This window comes from Protopterus annectens, chromosome 7.part0 (assembly GCF_019279795.1).
Source record: "Protopterus annectens isolate FY-2018-M chromosome 7.part0, PAN1.0, whole genome shotgun sequence".
In the NCBI taxonomy this organism is placed as follows: Eukaryota; Metazoa; Chordata; order Ceratodontiformes; family Protopteridae; genus Protopterus; species Protopterus annectens.
In genome coordinates, this window is record NC_056739.1 from 325,742,644 (window position 1) to 325,762,207 (window position 19,564).

General features: G+C 40.9%; 1 protein-coding gene across 3 annotated transcripts in view; it reads right to left on the bottom strand.

Annotated features, from left to right (window-relative positions):
* The window catches only part of ATXN7L2 (ataxin 7 like 2), a 326,007-nt gene that overhangs the window by 136,685 nt on the left and 169,758 nt on the right, over positions 1-19,564 (bottom strand). For all 3 annotated transcript variants that reach the window (XM_044076878.1, XM_044076879.1, XM_044076880.1), the window contains exons 6-7: positions 19,088-19,170; positions 2,865-3,085 (exon numbers count right to left, since the gene is read on the bottom strand). In XM_044076878.1, coding sequence (XP_043932813.1) covers positions 2,865-3,085; positions 19,088-19,170 — 304 coding nt within the window. The remainder of the gene's footprint in view (positions 1-2,864; positions 3,086-19,087; positions 19,171-19,564) is intronic.

Consider the following 19,564-nt stretch of genomic DNA (forward strand, 5'->3'; position numbering starts at 1 on the left):
TCAGCCAGTGACAGCTGCAGGTCCAATGCGTCACTGGTCCAGGGATAGCTTGCATCCTGTGGAGTCTGTACATCAGCAGGGAAGTGGACTTGAAAATTACAGCTGCTGCCTGGTCTATTGATTGCTCACCTTTTTTTCTGCTCTTTGTCTCTCAGTTGAGACTGCATGTGAGCCTATCTATGTGACGGTTTCCTCACAATATCAATCGTACTACAAGCATAAAAAAAAAAAAAAAAATCTTGTGACTTGTGTTTGTGTCTGTGTCAGGTAGCCAAGCTGAATCTTTGTCTCTTGAAGCAAGCTTGAATGTTGTGCCACATCCTGAGACACTGCAAAAAGTTCCAGTGTGGGTCCTGGTTTGTGATCTGGTTATCACAGGCACACACTGCACGCTGATTTTTTTTTGGCAACAAATTTGAAAACATTCATGCAAAGAATGTCAAAACACCCAAGAGCAAGACACAGCTGAGGGACATGGGGGTGTACACATCACCTCAGGGAGTGTCAAGAACAGGGATCATATACAGAAGGAAGAAAAAGCCAGAGAAATCCTGAAGAAATGTTTACAAAAAGGGCTCTCATGAATGAAATTCGAGCTGTTATCCTCTGCAGAGGTCTTCCTAAATGTAACTGCTTTTCTTTGATTATACTTCAATCTTTCAAATCAACAACATTGCCCTTTTTACTTCAGCTAGTGTTAAACTTTCCCTATAGAAAACAATGTAGTGCACCTACTGAAACCAGTGAAAGTGAATTTCTTCTACAACAGCAAGAAGCAAACTACAAGCATTCTTAAACAAGGACAGTGAAAACCCTCAAATTGCTACAAAGAACTGAAGTAAGCAGAGTGCAGGGGGGGAGGAGGACAATCCTTATATAGCAAAGATGAGAGCTGAGAGGCTAATGATTGAATCCTTTCAGTAATCAGCTCTTGGCATGACCCAAATACTACTGACCAACTTCTCTGTGGACATTCCTAGAAGAAGAGTGAGGCAGATGGTCTTCACGATAAAAAAGGTAAGCCACAGAAGGTAAATAAGCAGTAAAACAACACAATACAACACAGTTTACATCTAGGAAATTGTGCCCAGTAAGCCATATCCATTACAGCTACATCACAATGTACAGGATGGTGACCACAGTATAAAATTTTAGTTGGAAGTCACCCAAGCAACAAAATATGTACTGCATAGGAAACTAGGGGGAAAAGATAAAGGAAGCAAGACAAAATAGTGATAAGCAAATACTGTCAGAAAGGTCACCTGGATCATTGGGCAGGGGCAATTTTCTTAGCTCAGGATAGTCAACTGGGGAACATCATAACGTTTAGTGTTTAGTCTGAGTTCTGCTTCTCAGATACTACATACAGGGTACTGGGAGGAAACATAAGCAGAAAATACCAGTGAAAGGTAGAGGCAGCAACAGCACAATCTATATACACAGGAAGTGTAAACAAACACAAGACCAACACTCATTGTCAAAAAGTACAAATTTATGTATTTAGTGTGAGAATTCTCAAAGTAGTACACTGGATAGGAAAAGTAAACTCAACAGAGAAAAAGAAAAATGCCTCTGAGTAACATAAATGGAAGTACAATCAATTCTTAACTTGAAGAAGACCGTACCAAAGGTGAAATAATACAGGACTGCACTGCTGGGAGTAAACAGCAAAAAAGGAGGTGATCCTGCCAATTCTGTATCAGTCAAGCTCCACCCTGAGCACTGTACCATTCCTGAAAGCAATATCTAAACAGAAATACCTGACCAAAAGAAAGAAGTGTAAAAAACATCAAACAGTATTAGGGGTCAGTGGGAAAGGCTATACAGGTAATTGACAAAAAAGGGTATGAGCACCTACATGACGTACAGCTAGGGTTGCCACCTTTTCAAATGCCCAAAGTGGGACATTTTGGGTACAGACATCAGATTTTGCAGGGCAAAACATACCAAGAGCAAGTACAAAGGACAGAACTTCACTTTTATGCCTAAATAAAAGGTTATTCTTGTAGCATTTTAGTTGCTTATTCGGTTTCTTATAACATTTAGGTGTTTCAGATACTTAATGACTGTTTTATGTAACTATTACATAAAATACAGGAAATATTTTTGTCCTAAAATCTCACGACATTTGCCATTTTTTCAATTTTTGTGCAAGACACAACTGCCCAAAGAGGGACTGTCCCTCGCAAAGTGGGACAGGTGATAACCATAGTACAGCTGGCACCCTGAGGTCCATAAAAAGAGCTCATGGACATGAGGAGAATCACTTTCTGAACTTTTCATTGTGCAGTCCTTCAAGATAGCAGGGTCCCACCTCAATTATGACAATTTTAAGGAGTCATAACTTATGCAATGCAGTGAACATCTCAAGAGGGGAATATGACTCTGGAAGCAAGTTAAGAGTACGGTCGGTGTAGCCAGGAAGAAACGATGATCAGGAAGGAGAGGTGGTTCTCCATCAAGTAGATCAGATCTAGCAGACCAAGTGAATTACCTCTTAAACAACACTGTTATTACATATACATATAAAAAACACAAAAAAGTTGTCTTACTCAAAAGTATGGTCTACCCATGGTCACAAAACAACAGCCATTGAAAATAACATCCTTAGAGTCAATACTGAAAACTTCAAAAAAAACTCTTAAAACAACAGAAATCACCAAATGTCTAGCAACTACAAATAGTGCAGCCGAAAATGAAGAGACCCATTTCTTCACATTGTTTTGTTCTAAAGCCAGATATGTAAAGCGTCTTCATCATGGAAGACACAAAGCTATGAAGCAGAATACCGCATTGAAAAATGAAAGAGGAAAAAATTGCTGCAACCCCCTACCACACTTCCCAAAATAAAGGGTGTTGCTTACCTTAAGGTTGCGCAGTTAGCCAGCTGCCTTTTACATGATGCAGTAGTTAAACTTTGAGACCCCCCTTCCTTGGATGACAACCGCGATCCTCCCTCCTTCAAAGATGGGCTTCGCTCTACCCCTGCTTCTTTGTTTCTTGAACTGGCTTTCAGCTCTGCTACTAGTGCATCAAAATCCTTAGCTCGTCCTTGCACTTCTCTCCGTCTGTGTATGGAATGAATCTTGAGTGCATAAAGAAAAGCAAAATTAGCATTTTCAAAGGGTGATTATCAGCAACTATAACATGGATGTGCAATTGAAATCACCTTGCGCCTTACTTAGAAATATCAAAAATAAAGGAACTAAGCACCAAGAAGAACCCCTTACCCAAGATAAAGTAAAATGCTCCATCTAACCTTGGAAGAAATAATGACCCTTCCACAGAAAACTCCTTACCCAATTCCAAACTGCACAAACTTTCAGAACATTTCTGAAAGATTTAGATATCCATGAACACGAACTGTTATAAATTTATAACGCATATATAATTAGGCATTAAGATCCCTGTCATTACTAGTCCAGCATTGCTCCTTTGTTGCTATTCTTGTCAACATTTATTTTATAATCTATAAATTCTGGCTTATGAAACAGAATCTCTCATAAATGTAGTTAAAATCGTTATGCTACCTAAATGAAAATTCAGTGAAGTTTGGATTGAAGGGCATGGGCATCTTGGAACATACATCGCCTCAGGAAAGAATGAACCACATCTCCAGTGCAGCACCAATCTTACTCAAGTGGAGAGGCTTTTGGCATACGCAGGGGGTTAGCAAGATCACAGTTCCATTTTCATTCATTCACTTTTTAAAACTTATTTTAGCTTACTCAAGGTCACATCTGATTTGGAGCCCATCTCAGCAGGCATGAAAATCTGGATGTGATACCAGTTCCATTTCAAGATGCATATGGGCAAAAGCATGCATCCCTCCCCCCTTCACACACACAATGTTCACTGGGGCAGTCATGATCAACGAGAAATCCTGCCTGCTGGTAGCCCATGTCAGGCCCAACTTTCACAGCTGTACCTTCCTCAAGTGGCTTCAGCTGACTCCCTCCTACCTGAACATTAGGAAGTCAATGGCATAAGAAGGGTTTCAGTCAATGTCACCTTCAAATTTTTCTAGCTCTAGCTTGGCAAGCTTTCCCCAGATACCAAAACTAAGAAAAAGAGCAAGACTCCACCCCTGAATGAAAGGCTCACTCTCAAGGTCCCAGTCTTCCTCTAATATTAATGAAGTTCAAGGAATGAAGGAAATCTGGTAAGGAGATGAAACGAATGATGGAGGAAAAAGGTAGTGAAGTGTACCAACTCATGTTCTGGGGTGCTCAAAAAGTTGAAAAAAGGGCTGGTAAAGGAGGATACCTTGACTGCAAAAGTGAATGCACTAGAACATCTACAATTATGGTAGGATTGAAGCACAACTGGCAAATATTCATAATACTGTTCACTGCTGCACTCCTGATCAGTGGGATGACTACCATAGCACTATACCAGAAGGGGGATGGAGCAGATTGTGTACTTGCAGAAAGCAGGCCCTGTAAAATGGTAAAAAGCAGACCCTGCTCTGGCCCTAGATATAGCTGCTCGGATCTAAGGCTTTGAGAAAGTGTGAAAGCAGAACCAGCTGGGCAGCTTCAAAACTGATTGGATGCAAACCCCTCTGAAGAATGCTGTGGTGGCTGCTACGGCACTAGCTGAGTGGACTTTTACATGCCTTGGTAAATGAATTCCAGATGCAGAATAACACAAACATACATAGTGTATTCATTTAGAAAGTCTGTTCAAAGAATTTCCCCGCTCTTCGTTTTGCAAACACTACAACCAGATGATCTGATTTTTTTTTACCTACTTATTTTTCTCCAAACAGAATCTCAACTGCCTATGCACATGTAGCACAGCACAGGAAGATGAATGCCTTGATTAAGAGACATATCACTTACCGTTTTTGACATGAAAGAAAAAATGGCGCAAAATGACACCCTATATTTGTAGAAAATCAAAACTGGTCCCATGCACACAAAAACCTGCAATTCTGGAATCATTCTATCACATCCACCAATAACAGTATCTTCCAGGATAAATACCCAAGGAGAGCTGAGGCATCTGGTTCAAAAGAAACCAGGGTTAGCTTCTCTAAAACACAGCTTGAGTCCCACGTCGGGGTAAACTCCCTCCTGGTAGGTAAAGGAGTACTTTTAAAAACTGCTGCACTGGCAGTACAGAATACAATAAAGGATCTAGGAGGAGGAGACCGGATGAAATAGCTAATGTATGAACCCTTAAAGATGATCAGGAAAAGCCTGCTTTGTAGAGTTTGGACAGATAATTTAGAATCTGCATCACATGTGCTGCATTTGGATCCTGGTTCCTACACAGGAACCACAGGGAAAATACTTTCCACTGGCTAATTATGATTTTCTCATGTTTGGCTTCCCAGTTCACCTCAGAATGTTTAGCATGTCTTCTGAGAACATGTGCCTGAATGGGATGAGAGCTAGATCATCCAAGTTGTCAGCCTGGGGTGCATTAGTGACACTTTAAAATCTAGAGGTCTACATACTGAGGCAGCATTTTGTTTCTGCCTTTGCTAGGATTAGCTGAAGGGAGAACCAATGCTGCCTAGGCCAAAAGGGACTATCGGGGTATTTATTTACTCACGTATTCACTCATTTTTTTTTATTTGGTAACTGGGGTGCAGCACTTATCCAAATGGACCTATTTCAGCCTCAGCCCAGACAAATATAAACAACAGTAGACAAGCAAGTTAAAAAGAAGTATTATGAATACAAAAAAATGTTCTGTGAAGACAGCAATGAATTAATAATGATGATAATAATAGTAATAATGAAGTACACATTATAAGGGACAATACTAAGGGATGGTTAAAGTAAGGAGGAAAGAACAAAGAGAGAAACAGTGAAGGGATAGAGTACAAAGTGTAAAAGACAGAAAAGGAGAGGTAAAGATACAAAGAAATTAACTATATACAAAGTGGAAGTGATGTCACATATTAGTGTAAGAAAATACCATCAAGAAGACAAAGGTGCTTCACTGGTGAAGGGGAGAGTGGGGGATTAGGTGATGTGTCTAGCAGAGCTGCTGAGCATCGAGTGGGGGCTAAGAGGTGAGGTATAACATTTTGCCCCCTTCTCCTTGATCTTCTGCAATAGGAAAAGCATAGAAAACCGGTCCTGTCCAGCTCACACAGAAGGTTATCTCCTTTTGGAGCTGTTGTCCTGCAGCAAAACATTCTCAGTTGCCTGTTTTCTGGTGCAGCAAAAAAGGTTAACAACTGATACATCCAACATGCTGGTCAGATTCAGAAAGATTTTCTTGAAATTTTCCATTTCAGCATCCATCTATGTGGATCCACCTGGGATCTGCTTAACCTGTCTGCCAACACATTATCCTGTAATTAGATACAGACCACCCTGAGAGCGAAGCCTAACTCTTTGGCAATCTCTCATGCTAGCATTACCAGTCTAAGTAGGATAAAAGTGGCTTTCCTCCATTTCCTGACATACTACACAACAGTGGTGATGTCCTTGAAGATTTGGAGGCCTTGTTCCCAAATCTCACTGAAACCCGTTTATGCTCAAATGACCGTCTTCATTTCTTTCACATTTATGAGCTTCAATCTTGTGTTTTTGTCCCAAGTGCCCCACCAACAAAGACCCCACGGGTGTCTCCCAAGCAAGGTCTCAGAAGTTGGTAGAGAATGGCTGAATCAAGTAGGAAAGTCTTAAGGGTACTCCTAAGTTGAGTAATAACTGCATCTTCCACTATAGAAGTTCCCTCTTTTTGCAGGACTGGACAGAAACAATGAATTCCCATGACTGAGAATGCTGGTACCACTGGCGTTTCCTCATATGCAGTCTTGCTAATGGAACCATTAGGATGCATGATGTTATGCACCCAAGAATCCAGAGAAATTCCTTGGCCAGTATACTGTCATTCTCTATGTATATCTGAAAGGTACTGGGGAGAGATAGCAACTTGTGTTCAGGTTGAAAAGCCCTTTGCTGTTTTATGTCCAGCAGCACCATCAGAAAGCCACTTTATTTGAATCACAGTCCCATCTTTGTGAGACTGAGAAAGAAGCTCAGTCCCTGAATACATGTCAAAAAGAACTAAAATGCCTTTTGAATTTCCTCCTCAAATTCCATTTGAATCAGGCAGTTGTCCAAGTAGGGATAAATGTGGAAGGCCCTTGCCTGCAAAATGCTACTACTAGGGTTAATGCACAGACAAACAAAAGACAAGAAAGTAAACTGGAAATGATCTCCTCCTGGAACCCTGTAAACCGTCTGTAGATCCTGGCAATGGGAATATGAAGACAGTCCACTTTTAGGCCGAAGGTAGCCAGAAAAAATAAAAGTAGATGTCTGAATAGCCAGCATTTTGAATTTTGGGAAAATTAAGAGCTTTGTGTGACCTTCTTTCTGACCAATAAGAATACTCTTAAATGGAAACCTATGTTTTCTTTCTATTCTGGTATACATCATCTCTCTCTCGCTTGCCCCTGTTTCAGGAAGTCCTTTAGCAAGGGTGTAACCAGGGTTATGTGATCTTTTGGTAAGGAGGCACACCCCCAAACTTTGGACTGTTTTAAAATTGAACTTGTAACCTTTCCTTGAGATGCTCAATTCCTGTTGGCCCTGAGTGATGGCTTCCTACTAGCTTATGAACAAGTCCAACACACCCTTCTATCACAAGGGAGGGGGAGGCCTACCTAAATCTTGCCGATTCCCTTCGGAGTCACATCCCTGGGGTCCACCAGATTCCCTATGATGCTTAACTTATCATTTTTTCCTATACAGTTTCTCAGGCATGTACTAAGTGGGTCATTCTAACCCTAGTCAACTTCCTTTTTTGTGCTCAGATTAACCTATCCCATTTGGTTAGAGCCTGACTTACCCATGCCAATGGTCGATAATTGTTTATTACCTCTAATGAGAATAACTAGAATCATAACATATATAATTGGGGTGGTCACATGCATGGGATAAAGCACTTAGGAGATGCCTCTGTCCATTAGTGGTACAGGAAGTAGTCCTGGGGTAAATGTTCTGTTTCCCACCCACAGATCCAAGTTATGCTTAAATATGGACAGGGATGAACTTTGCTTTATGTGGACGGAGAGTCTGTTCCAGAGCAGCCTTATCCTCTGTGGGCTATACCTGTTCTTCCAACATGTTCTGCTGATGCTGAAGAAGAGGTTTAGATCCCTAGACTGAATATTTCTAATGCCATTTGACTTGCTGATGTGCAGTAAATCCATCAATATTGGGATGGAGGATGCCTTGTAAGCCAGAAACAGGTTAGCAGTCTGTAGTCTGTGTATAGTGTCAGAGCTTGGAGTGGGTCTGTGTAGAACATGTTGTTTATGTCTTGCATCCTTTTAGTAAGGTCACTCTCTGTGGGCATTCCAGTTGCTGCATATGTCTGGACAGATGCATGCCAAAGAGGCATTATATTCAATGACTGGCCTAATGAGGGCTGAGTACAGGGAGACAATGACATCCTTTGATGCTGACACACTCCTTTTGTTTATAGGTTGTGCAACACAGAACAACTTTCTTACAACAATGGAGACATGCTGGTCAAAAGTTAGGTCACTACCCAAATTAAATTCCTAAATCCCGAACAACTGGGTCATCTCTTAGGAGCTCATTATCAATACGGTAGTTCCCTGGGGTAGATGACTTCCCAAAGGATACAATAATAAATGTTTTGGCATTTAGTTTCAGTCCATGATTTTGACATCAGTGACTTATTTGGGGACAAACCTTCCTGTAGTTTGGCTAAGTCATCTATAAACTTAGTCAGCCAGAGCCCTTCAGTACTGACTTTACTTCAGAAAAGTAGATGCCAGACAGGAGAAGTCCCAGCACAGAACCCTAGGGGACCCCACTGATGATTGGTCTCTTTGTGGAAGTAGCTTCACCTATTTTTATTTCCTGTGTCCTATCTGTGAGCCAGTTGGTAATCCAGTGGGTGACAGAAGGGTTTATTCCCAATTCAGATACCTTTTCTACAACACCTAACTGGGAAATCAGGTCAAAAGCTTTGGCCACGTCAAGGTATGCACTGTATAATATTATGCTTTCACCCATTGCTCTGGTAACTTTTTCAAAAAGTTTACCAGACTGAGCAAGCATAACCTGCCCTTGACAATTCCCAAATGGAATCAGGTCCACTGTTTGGAGGTTACCTATGTCCGGAATGATTAGTTCCACAAGTCTTTCCATGGCTTTGCATATGAGGCTGGTTGGACTTATGGGTCTGTAATTGCCTGGGTATGTGGAAGGTCCTCCCTTATGCAGAGGAATAACTGTAGCCATTCTCCATTCACTTGGTAAACAACGTATATGGAGGCCTAGACTGAACAGTGTTGTTAGGGGTTGGGCTAAATCATGTTTCATGCTATTTAAGATGCATCCAGAGATATTGTCAAGACCCATCAATGCAGTATTTTTAGCTTTTGATAGAACCTTTAGGACTTGGTCTTGTCTGATATCTGGAAGAGAGCCAGTTTCAGGTATAAATTGAGGAACAGACACAGGGGAGAGAGGGGTAAAGTTATACACTGGATTTATTTTGCTAGGCTTCCCTTTATCTTCCTTTGGGTAAAAAGGTCAGGACTTGGAGAGATAATACTAATTTATGTAGCTGTGAATGAAAACAATGACCAATTGCATGGTTTTACCCTTCTCCTCCAGTCTCTTAAAGATACCCTCTGCAGGGAGTTCCTACAAGCAATTCCTTATCCAAGGGTACATTAAGAAGCTCTGCCTTCATGTCATTCAGCTGTGTCCTCAGCTAGACATATCACTGAATAACTGACCGTTTTTATTACCCTGCATGATGCAGTCACTGCATTACATCTACACATTCTGGAGCACCTTGCAACTTTGCCTGATAGGTCATATAATTCTAGTACCTCCTGTTTTCAATCCTTACCAGTGATCCCCTCAGCTTTAGATTACATTTTCTCCAGCAGAAATTGCTGGTAATTGATCATATTGGTCTGGCAGTCCAAGATTGAATGCCAGGGTAGCAGAACTAAGCTTTCTTCCCAAAGCAGCTGAGAATCCTGCTCTCACCCTTTCACTGGAAATGGGCTTTCAAGAAGATCCCTTGCTGGCATCCAGGGATATCACAGCCAGATCAAAGTGTTCTTATAAAGGAAATTACAGAATTCTTGGATTATTTAAAAACAGTTAGGCTTCTTAAGAGGAAGAGGAAGGAATCCAGCTCCAAAGATGGAATGGTAAATGCATTCTCCCCAAAATCTACGATTGGAGGACCAGCTGAAGTTGTTGGCTCTGGAAGGCACATGAAAGCTCTGAATAATTGTGCCTGACAGTATTCCCTGCAATCCCAGTGTAACCTTTTCTTCATATTACAAAGGGTTTCCCCAGAGGGCAGATCCACTGGAGATGAGGCACAGAATAAGGAGTCCTTGGTGTACAGTCATATTCATATACAAGAGAAACTGGGACCTGTTCTGTATAAGCCAGTTCTCCTGTCTCAGAGTCAGGGGAATCAGAATCCTCTACAGGAGATGGTTCCACAATTCTCTTCTTATAAGAGACAACACAAGAATTTCCAAAGCTAGCTATCTGGATTTGAGGAAACCCCAAGTCCAGTGCAAGTTAGAAAGTTTTATAAGGAGGTATGGCAAGATGATATGGCTAAGGATCGACCTGATCTCAGCTGAAAAAAGTGTGCGCAATATGGTCTTTGGATTAATTTCTCACTTTCTTCAGGTGATCTGCCTTTGGGATCTTGGCAGACAAATGAGAGACCAAGGCCCCTGTCTGATCTTCAGGAAACTTCTTGTGAACTAGGATCAAGGGGTTACCATTATTCCCATGGTGATTACAATCAAGTACTGGCACACAATGCCCTTACAGAGACCTCAGCAGCCAACATCTTCATAACTTCAGTCTGAGAGGACATGCAAGAAGACGAAACCATGGCAGACTAAGGAGTGGCCATGCTAGAGACCTCCCAAAACCCTACTTCAAAGTTAGAGGCTGAGAAAGCACTTCACTGGATTCAAACACACCAAACATAAGAAAACTGTTTGCATCACTCAGACTGCCCTGGATTTCCACCACTTCATCTGTTGTTGTTTCCATATACATGCATGCCTGCACCTCAGAGGAATGTTTCCAGAATCCTTGGTCGTTGCCATGGCAGAATGGAACCAGACACTCACCCTCTTAAAAACAGCATACTCCCAGAGAGTCTTAGCTATCCTGATTGTTCTCTGTTTGAGGCTGATGAAGAGTGGACGGGTATCCATGTCATGTCCCACACCAAGGCAGAAAAGACACTGAATATGGAAATCTTTCTACAAATTTGTCTTCCACACTTTAGGCAACTGATCTTTTTAACAACAATATCACTATGAGAAATACTATAAGACATTTGAAACTACCAAAATGATTCTACAAACTAAGGAAAAAGATTCCTCTACGGGGTACTTCTCTTTCATCTGGAAGCAGACTGAACTACAGATTGACAACACTTGAAAAGGCATGTAACCATAGCATTGCTGCAAGAAAGATCTGAAGACAGTGTTGGCCAATGTCCATCTTTTACCACTGACACCTGATTGGAAGTGAGTCAGCCAAAGCCACTAGGGGAATGGTACAACTCTAGAAGATGAACCAGACAAGGGCTACCTTCAGGGAAAACATCCTACTGATCACAGTTTCAAGAGTGTACAGTAAAACTAACATGCAAAACTACTCAGAAAACAGAACCAAAAATGAAATATTAAAAAAGGGGGGTCTAGAAACAACAAGAACCACCATAAGGAGTGAAAACACTGGAGTGGTAAAGCTGATATCTGACAGGAATGAATATATGCAGTGAAAGAACCAAAGCTACAGCAATACATTACAACAGCCCAAACAATCCTAAAAGTTCTATTGTATACATCCAAAATGATATCAAAAGCCTACAAACTAATATCAGCAATTAAATTTCAAGACTCACTACTATTTTCCTATACTGGGATGAGAATAACAATAATATCACTCCAGATCAAAAAATTCAAGCAATAGAAAATACATTTAAACTCACTCCCTTCAAAAATTTAACATATACTCAACTTATGGTTAACAACAATGCATACTACACACCTGTCTCACTCAATACATTCAACCCAAAATATTCACCACACTGCCCAATCTGCCCATCAGAGATAGCAGACATGTTACATTACATGTCTTCTGAAGCTATAAACATGTTTATAAACTGTGGTGCTCATTAAAAGTTAAACTAGAGAAAATGGGTTATGAAAAGTCGACACTTTCATGGGAAATTGCAATCCTTTACATAATGTCTAAAAATCTTACAAACTTGAACAAACACGTTTTGATCACGATGTGCACATTAATAAAATTTTACATTGCCAAAAACAGACTAGATAGATCTAATGTCACATGGGAAAACTTTAAAAATATGGCTATTAAATATATATCATTGCATAAAATGATCACTAAAAAACAAAATAAACTCTCTTATTACCAGAAGTATTGGAGCTCTCATTTGAACACATTACTTAGAGACTAAAAAGCTGACTTTTGTACACAAGATACTCAAATAAATCCTGTTTTTTCCTTATTTTTATGTTCAATTTCCAAAATTATTAACCAGTAACATGAAAACGAAGGCCTAAAATAAAATAACCAGATATTCATCCTACTTCTACCCCCTCTCTTCTTTTTTCAGTTGAGATAATTACTCATGGTGGTGGCACCTAGATGTAAATATTGTAAATAGTTATTTCGTTATCATTGCATTTGCTCTTGTTACAAGTGTACAACAAAATCATTATGTTACTAAATTATACATCAAAGATATGTTCTGTAGATAAAAGTGCTTTCTGTTAAATGAACATTGTAATAGGTTGTACACTGCAAACTTCTTGTTCCAGTAAATGTAACATTTTAGTTATCTTGTTGCTTGTTTTGTTTCTGTGTATCAGTATACTGTTACCTGTTAATCTCTTTTTAAAAAAGTAATAAAACATTACATTTGAAAAACAAAAAAAAGAACCAAAACAGAAAAATCAGACAAGGTCAAAGCAGTGAGACTTCTTCTTCTTCTTCTTTCGGCTGCTCCCGTTAGGGGTCGCCACAGCAGATCAACTGTTTCCATTTCTTCCTGTCCTCTGCATCTTGCTCTGTCACACCAATCACCTGCATGTCCTCTCTCACCACATCCATAAACCTTATCTTCTGCAGTTGCATTCTTGAAGGACATCTTAGGCCTTCCTCTTTTCCTGTTACCTGGCAGCTTCATCCTTAGCATCTTTTTCCCAATATACTCTGCATCCCTCCTCAGCACATGTCCAAACCAACATAATCTTGCCTCTCTGGCTTTGTCTCCAAACCTTCCAACCGGGCTGACCCTCTAATATACCTATTCCTAATCCTGTCCATCCTCGTCACACCCAGTGCAAATCTTAAAATCTTCAACTCTGTCACGTCAAGCTCTGACTCCTGCCTTTTTGTCAATGCCACTGTCTCCAACTCGTATAACATAGCTGGTCTCACTACCCTCTTGTAGACCTTCCCTTTCACTCTTACTGGTACTCGTCTGTCACAAATCACTCCTGACACTCTTCTCCACTAACTCCATCCTGCCTGTACTCTCTTCTTCACCTCTCTTCCACACTCACCATTACTCTGAACGGTTGATCCCAAGTACTTAAACTCATTCACCTTCGCCACCTCTACTCCCTGCATCCTCACCATTCCTCTAGCCTCCCTCTCATTCACACACATATATTCTGTCTTAGTCCTGCTGACCTTCATTCCTCTTCTCTCTAGAGTATATCTCCGCCTCTCCAGGGTCTCCTCCACCTGTTCCCTACTCTCACTACAAATCACAATGTCATCCGCAAATATCATAGTCCACAGGGACTCCTGTCTGATCTCGTCTGTCAACCTGTCCATCACCATTGCAAATAAGAAAGGGCTCAGAGCTGATCCTTGATGTAATCCCACCTCCACCTTAAATGCATCCGTCACTCCCACCGCAGACCTCACCTCTGTCACACTACCCTCGTACATATCCTGTACCACTCTAATATACTTCTCTGACACTCCCAGCTTCCTCATACAATACCACAACTCCTCTCTGGGCACCCTGTCATATGCTTTCTCTAAATCCACAAAGACACAAAGCAACTCCTTCTGACCTTCTCTGTACTTCTCCATCAACACTCGCAGAGCAAACATCGCATCTGTAGTGCTCTTTCCAGGCATGAAACCATACTGCTGATCACTAATCATCACCTCCCTTCTTAACCTAGCTTCCACTACTCTTTCCCATAACTTCATGCTGTGACTGATCAGTTTAATCCCTCTGTAGTTACTACAGCTCTGCACATCACCCTTATTCTCAAAAATCGGTACCAAAACACTTTTTCTCCATTCCTCAGGCATCCTCTCACTTTCCAAGATTTCATTAAACAATCTAGTTAAAAACTCCACTGCCATTTCACCTAAACACCTCCATGCTTCCACAGGTATGTCATCTGAACCAACAGCCTTTCCGTTCTTCATCCTCTTCAAAGCTATCCTTACTTCCTCCTTGCTAATCCACTGCACTTCATGATTCACTATCCGCACATCATCCAACCTTCTCTCCCTCTCATTCTCTTCATTCATCAACCCCTCAAAGTACTCTTTCCATCTGCTCAATACACTCTCCTCGCTTGTGAGTACATTTCCCTCATTATCTTTTATCACCCTTTCCTGCTGCACATCTTTACTAGCTCGGCCCCTCTGTCTAGCCAATTGGTACAGGTCCTTTTCGCCCTCCTCAGTGTCCAACCTTTTATACAACTCTTCATACGCCTTATCCTTAGCCTTCGCCACCTCTCTCTTTGCCATGCACCTAATCTCCTTATACTCTTGTCTACTTTCTTCATCTCTTTGACAATCCCACTTCTTCGCCAACCTCTTTCTCTGTATACTCTCCTGTACTTCTTCATTCCACCACCAGGTCTCCTTGTCCTCCTTCCTCTTTCCAGATGTCACACCAAGCACCCTTCTAGCCATCTCTCTTACTAGCTCTGCTGTAGTTACCCAGCTATTCGGTAACTCTTCACTACCCCCCAGTGCCTGTCTTAACTCTTCCCTGAACATCACCTCACAATTACCCTTTTTCAATTTCCACCATCTGATCCTTGGTGCTGCCCTCACACTCATCCTCCTCTTCTTGATCACCAATGTTATCCTACAAACCACCATCCTATGCTGCCTAACTACACTTTCCCCTGCCACCACTTTACAGTCTCCAATCTCCTTCAGATTGGCCCTTCTACATAAGATATAATCCACCTATGTACATCTTCCTCCACTCTTGTATGTCACCCTATGCTCCTCCCTCTTGTTAAAATACGTATTCATCACAGCCATGTCCATCCTTTTCGCAAAATCCACTACCATCTGACTTTCTGCATTCCTTTGCTTAACACCATACCTACCCATCACTTCCTCATCCCCTCTGTTCCCTTCACCAACATGCTCAATGAAATCTGCTCCAATCACCAGTCTCTTGCCCTTGGGAACAGTCATCATTACTTCATCCAACTCACTCCAAAATTTTTCTTTCTCATCCATCGCACACCCAACTTGTGGAGCATATGCACTAACAACATTCATCATTACACCATCAATTTCCAGCTTCATAAACTAGATTGACAGTAACCATTTCAGAATACATGCTTTTTGTGAAACAGACCTACTTGGGAACTCCTTGACAAAAAAGATGAACAGAGAGAGACGATGAAACTCACAGTTTCAGGAGCATGGAGAAAAGCCCATGTTCAACCCAGAACGTCTACATCACACCAAGGCACTATGCAGACCATGGCCCTTCCTAGATAGACAACAAAACTCACAGTTTCAGGAGTATGGAGCAAAGCCCATGTTCAACCCAGAACTTCTACATCACACCAAGGCACTATGCAGACCATGGCCCTTCCTAGATAGACAATGAAACTCATAGTTTCAGGAGTATGGAGAAAAGCCCATGTTCAACAAAGAAGTTCTACATCACACCAAGCACTATGCAGACCACGGCCATTCCTAGACAGACAACGAAAGTCACAGCTTCAGGAGTATGGAGAGAAGCCCGCATTCAACCCAGAACTTCTACATCACACCAAGGTACTATGCAGACCATGGGCCTTCCTAGATAGACAATGAAACTCACAGTTTCAGGAGTATGGAGAAAAGCCCACATTCACCCCAGAACGTCTACATCACACCAAGGCACTATGCAGACCACAGCCCTTCATAGATAGACAATGAAACAAACAGTTTCAGGAGTATGGAGAAAAGTCCATGTTCAACCCAAAACTTCTACATCACACCAAGGCACTATGCAGACCATGGCCCTTCCTACATACTACATTCTAATTCCGCTTTGGTCACCTTCAACAAATCTGACTAGGATGTGAAAAAAAGGGGAGTGGATGTAACAAAGGGCAGAAAGATCAAGTTACAAGCAAAACTGGAGGTACACACGGCAGCTCAGTAACAGAAGAAAAATAGATGCCAAAGAAAAAAATACTGTGTCACAGTAAACGAAGATAAACAAAACCATAACAACAGCTGATGCATTATCCAACCTGGTATTACAGTAATGACGTGGTGCCAAAAAAAATTAATAGGAAATAAGATGGAGTTACCAGCCCTAGATGGTGGAAATCTACCACAGACTGCACATGAGCATGTGGACACACACACACACACACACACACACACACACACACACACACACACACACACACACACACACACAATGCACACCTGGGGACAAAAATTCAATGGACTACCAGCTCATCTAATAGCATATCTTTGGTATTTGGGAGGAAACCAAGGCACCCAGAGAAAATCAACACGTGGAAAGTATACAGACTCTATACAGTGGACACTCAGCTAGGAATCAAACTGGATAACCTATAGCAAAGAAAAGGCAATACTGACAGTTGTACTACTGTGCTGACAGCAGTCACTAAAGTTTTAACTACAGAAGGTACCCCAAGAACACTACTGTTAAGTGGGGGAAAAGACTAAAATTGGAGTTGGTATGAACACGAAAAAAAATATTTTACTTAAAAAGCAGACAGCTCTCATGTTTCAAAAGCACATGCATAGAGTTCTGATTTCTGTCACAAGAAGAAAAAAATGAAAAAATAGTAGCTTACATGGCAGGGCTTCTTCCAAAAGATAATGAGTCGATTACAGCTTATTACAGGTACTCCTGCCATTCTGGGGATACAGACATTTAGCTTCAGTGAGGGCTGACCGCTGTTAGACAATGCAGTGAGCAGTTATTTCCCGTTGGCTGGGAATCAAAAGTGAAAGAAAGTTGATCTTGTGGAATGGACTCAAATGGAACAAGGTACAGGATTAAAAAAATAAAGAAACTGTGTTTACTTTTAAGTAAAGTGATTCTTTTATTGTAATAATGTTGTGGGAGAATGTGGTCCTGTTCAACAGCATCTCCTAGATAGCTCCACCCTATACAATGAATGATATATAGTTTATAGAATTTGTATCCGTTTATAACTGAGACTGGATTATTATAGTGAGCCGTTTGGTTGCCTCTCCCTGTTCATCGTTTTTAGTTTTCTAACTAAGTTGAGCTGGAAAAATAATCAACTAGGATCAGCACTATACCCTGGTCAACAAATATATGCAATAAATTAAAACCTGAATTAAAATTTTGTGTGTGTGTGGGGAGGATCTGCAGTGCAATGTGTCAAATGGGTAAAAAGTCAAAAAATGCCTCTAGAGTGTTTGTGTGTGCATGCTGGGGGCTGCTATGAGTTCCACAGTATGTAAATATCAGCAAAATAACTGCAATATTTTACTGTGGCAATTTATTTACTTGGTCACAATCAGACATCTGAGGAAGACACATTATCAATAAAGTGGCTACATCAGTAGGCACATGTGTGAGGGACACAGGAGGTGTGCACTACTCTATGTGTCTGATAACAATGCAATGCAGTACTTCAGTGCGGATCTTACTTACTTAACTTTTTCAGGCATCTTGGGTTTATCCAAAGCAGATGTAATAGTGGGCACACCTGTTTGCAGGGTGGTTACAATGGGTTCCACTGTATGTAACTGACAGCAACAAGCTGAAATGCATTATTTTAGCCGCTATTTCTTCATTCATTCATCTGACCACAATCAGACATCTAAAGTGTACACAGTCCTTAGAGGGGCTATACCTGGTGGGTGGCGAGACAGTCTGTAAATGAAATGATGGACCCTCTGCTTTGATTTGATCACAGTTAAATAGACATTTATCTGGCTTGACACAGCTAGTATGCACTTTAGTAAAACAAGATGAAATGCATTACTGTCACCATTATGACTTTTTTACCTGATCTCAACTGAACATCTAAAGTGCATACAGTCAACAGCATACAATAAAGTGCGAGTACTGAGGTGGCCTGTAGATAAAAGCAACTGACTCCAGATGTTTAAATAACAAGTACTAAAAATAAGAATCTTACGCAATTGGGGCCAACTAGTTTTAAGTTTAGAGGTACTGGGTTTTGTGGAATTATAGCACAATGTATTCAACCACTGTGTACCTCTGAAATGAATCTTTTTTTCAAAGTAGCTTTGACATGCATTCTGAAGGATAAGGCTACTACTTGAATTCTGTTTAGCACATGCAGTATTTTCTGATCAGATACTTGTGTAAAACTAACTACACTCAAAGCTGACCCTGCCATATTACAGCCCCATCCCATTAAATTTAGCCCTACCCATTCAATGGCTTCCTACAGAAATACCTTTTTTTGACACCAGTAGCTACCACTGGGTAGGAAGTACCCCACCATCAGTGCTACTATACCAGCATGTTTACACTATGACACACACACACACACACACACACACACACACACACACACACACACACACACACACACACACACACACACCTGTTGAGAAGAAATCAACATAGTCACAGCATCTACATAGTGCCTGCTCTTCAAATATCGTTTACAGTGTCAGAAGCTGAAAGAAGACAGAAATAAATGAAGAACCTGTCACCCTCCAATCCTTCCAAATCATTTAGCTTTATCTGTTCTGATGGGGAAAGAGAAATTATATGTTATTACCTTGCATGTTAATAACCTTGTGCAAACTCTCTTGGTCTCAGGGTCCATGACTCCACACTGTCTGTTCAGATCACATTCTTTTCCTGGGAAAACAAACAAAGAAAAATAAACAAATAAGTATTCCTAAACATGTGAAATAATACAGAACTGCAAGTGTCTAATAGATGGAAGAATAAAGGATTCTGGTACCCAATTTAATCTTTTTATGTTCTTCTGTTAACTAAATAAACCTACAAAGCAAAAACATCAATTTTCTGGAATGACTCAATTCAGACTCACCGCACAAAAGTGGATACTGATGTGAGTCATGTTCAGGACTATAGGATGACACTCATTAACACACTGCAGCCTTAATCCACTGTATTAAACTGCCAGTCTTTGCTTCTTCAATTTGTTCTGTAAATCATAGATGACTGTACTCTAATAAAGGCCCATCACTTGCACTTTCTTCAACACATGAAGGCTAAGTAGTGGGCT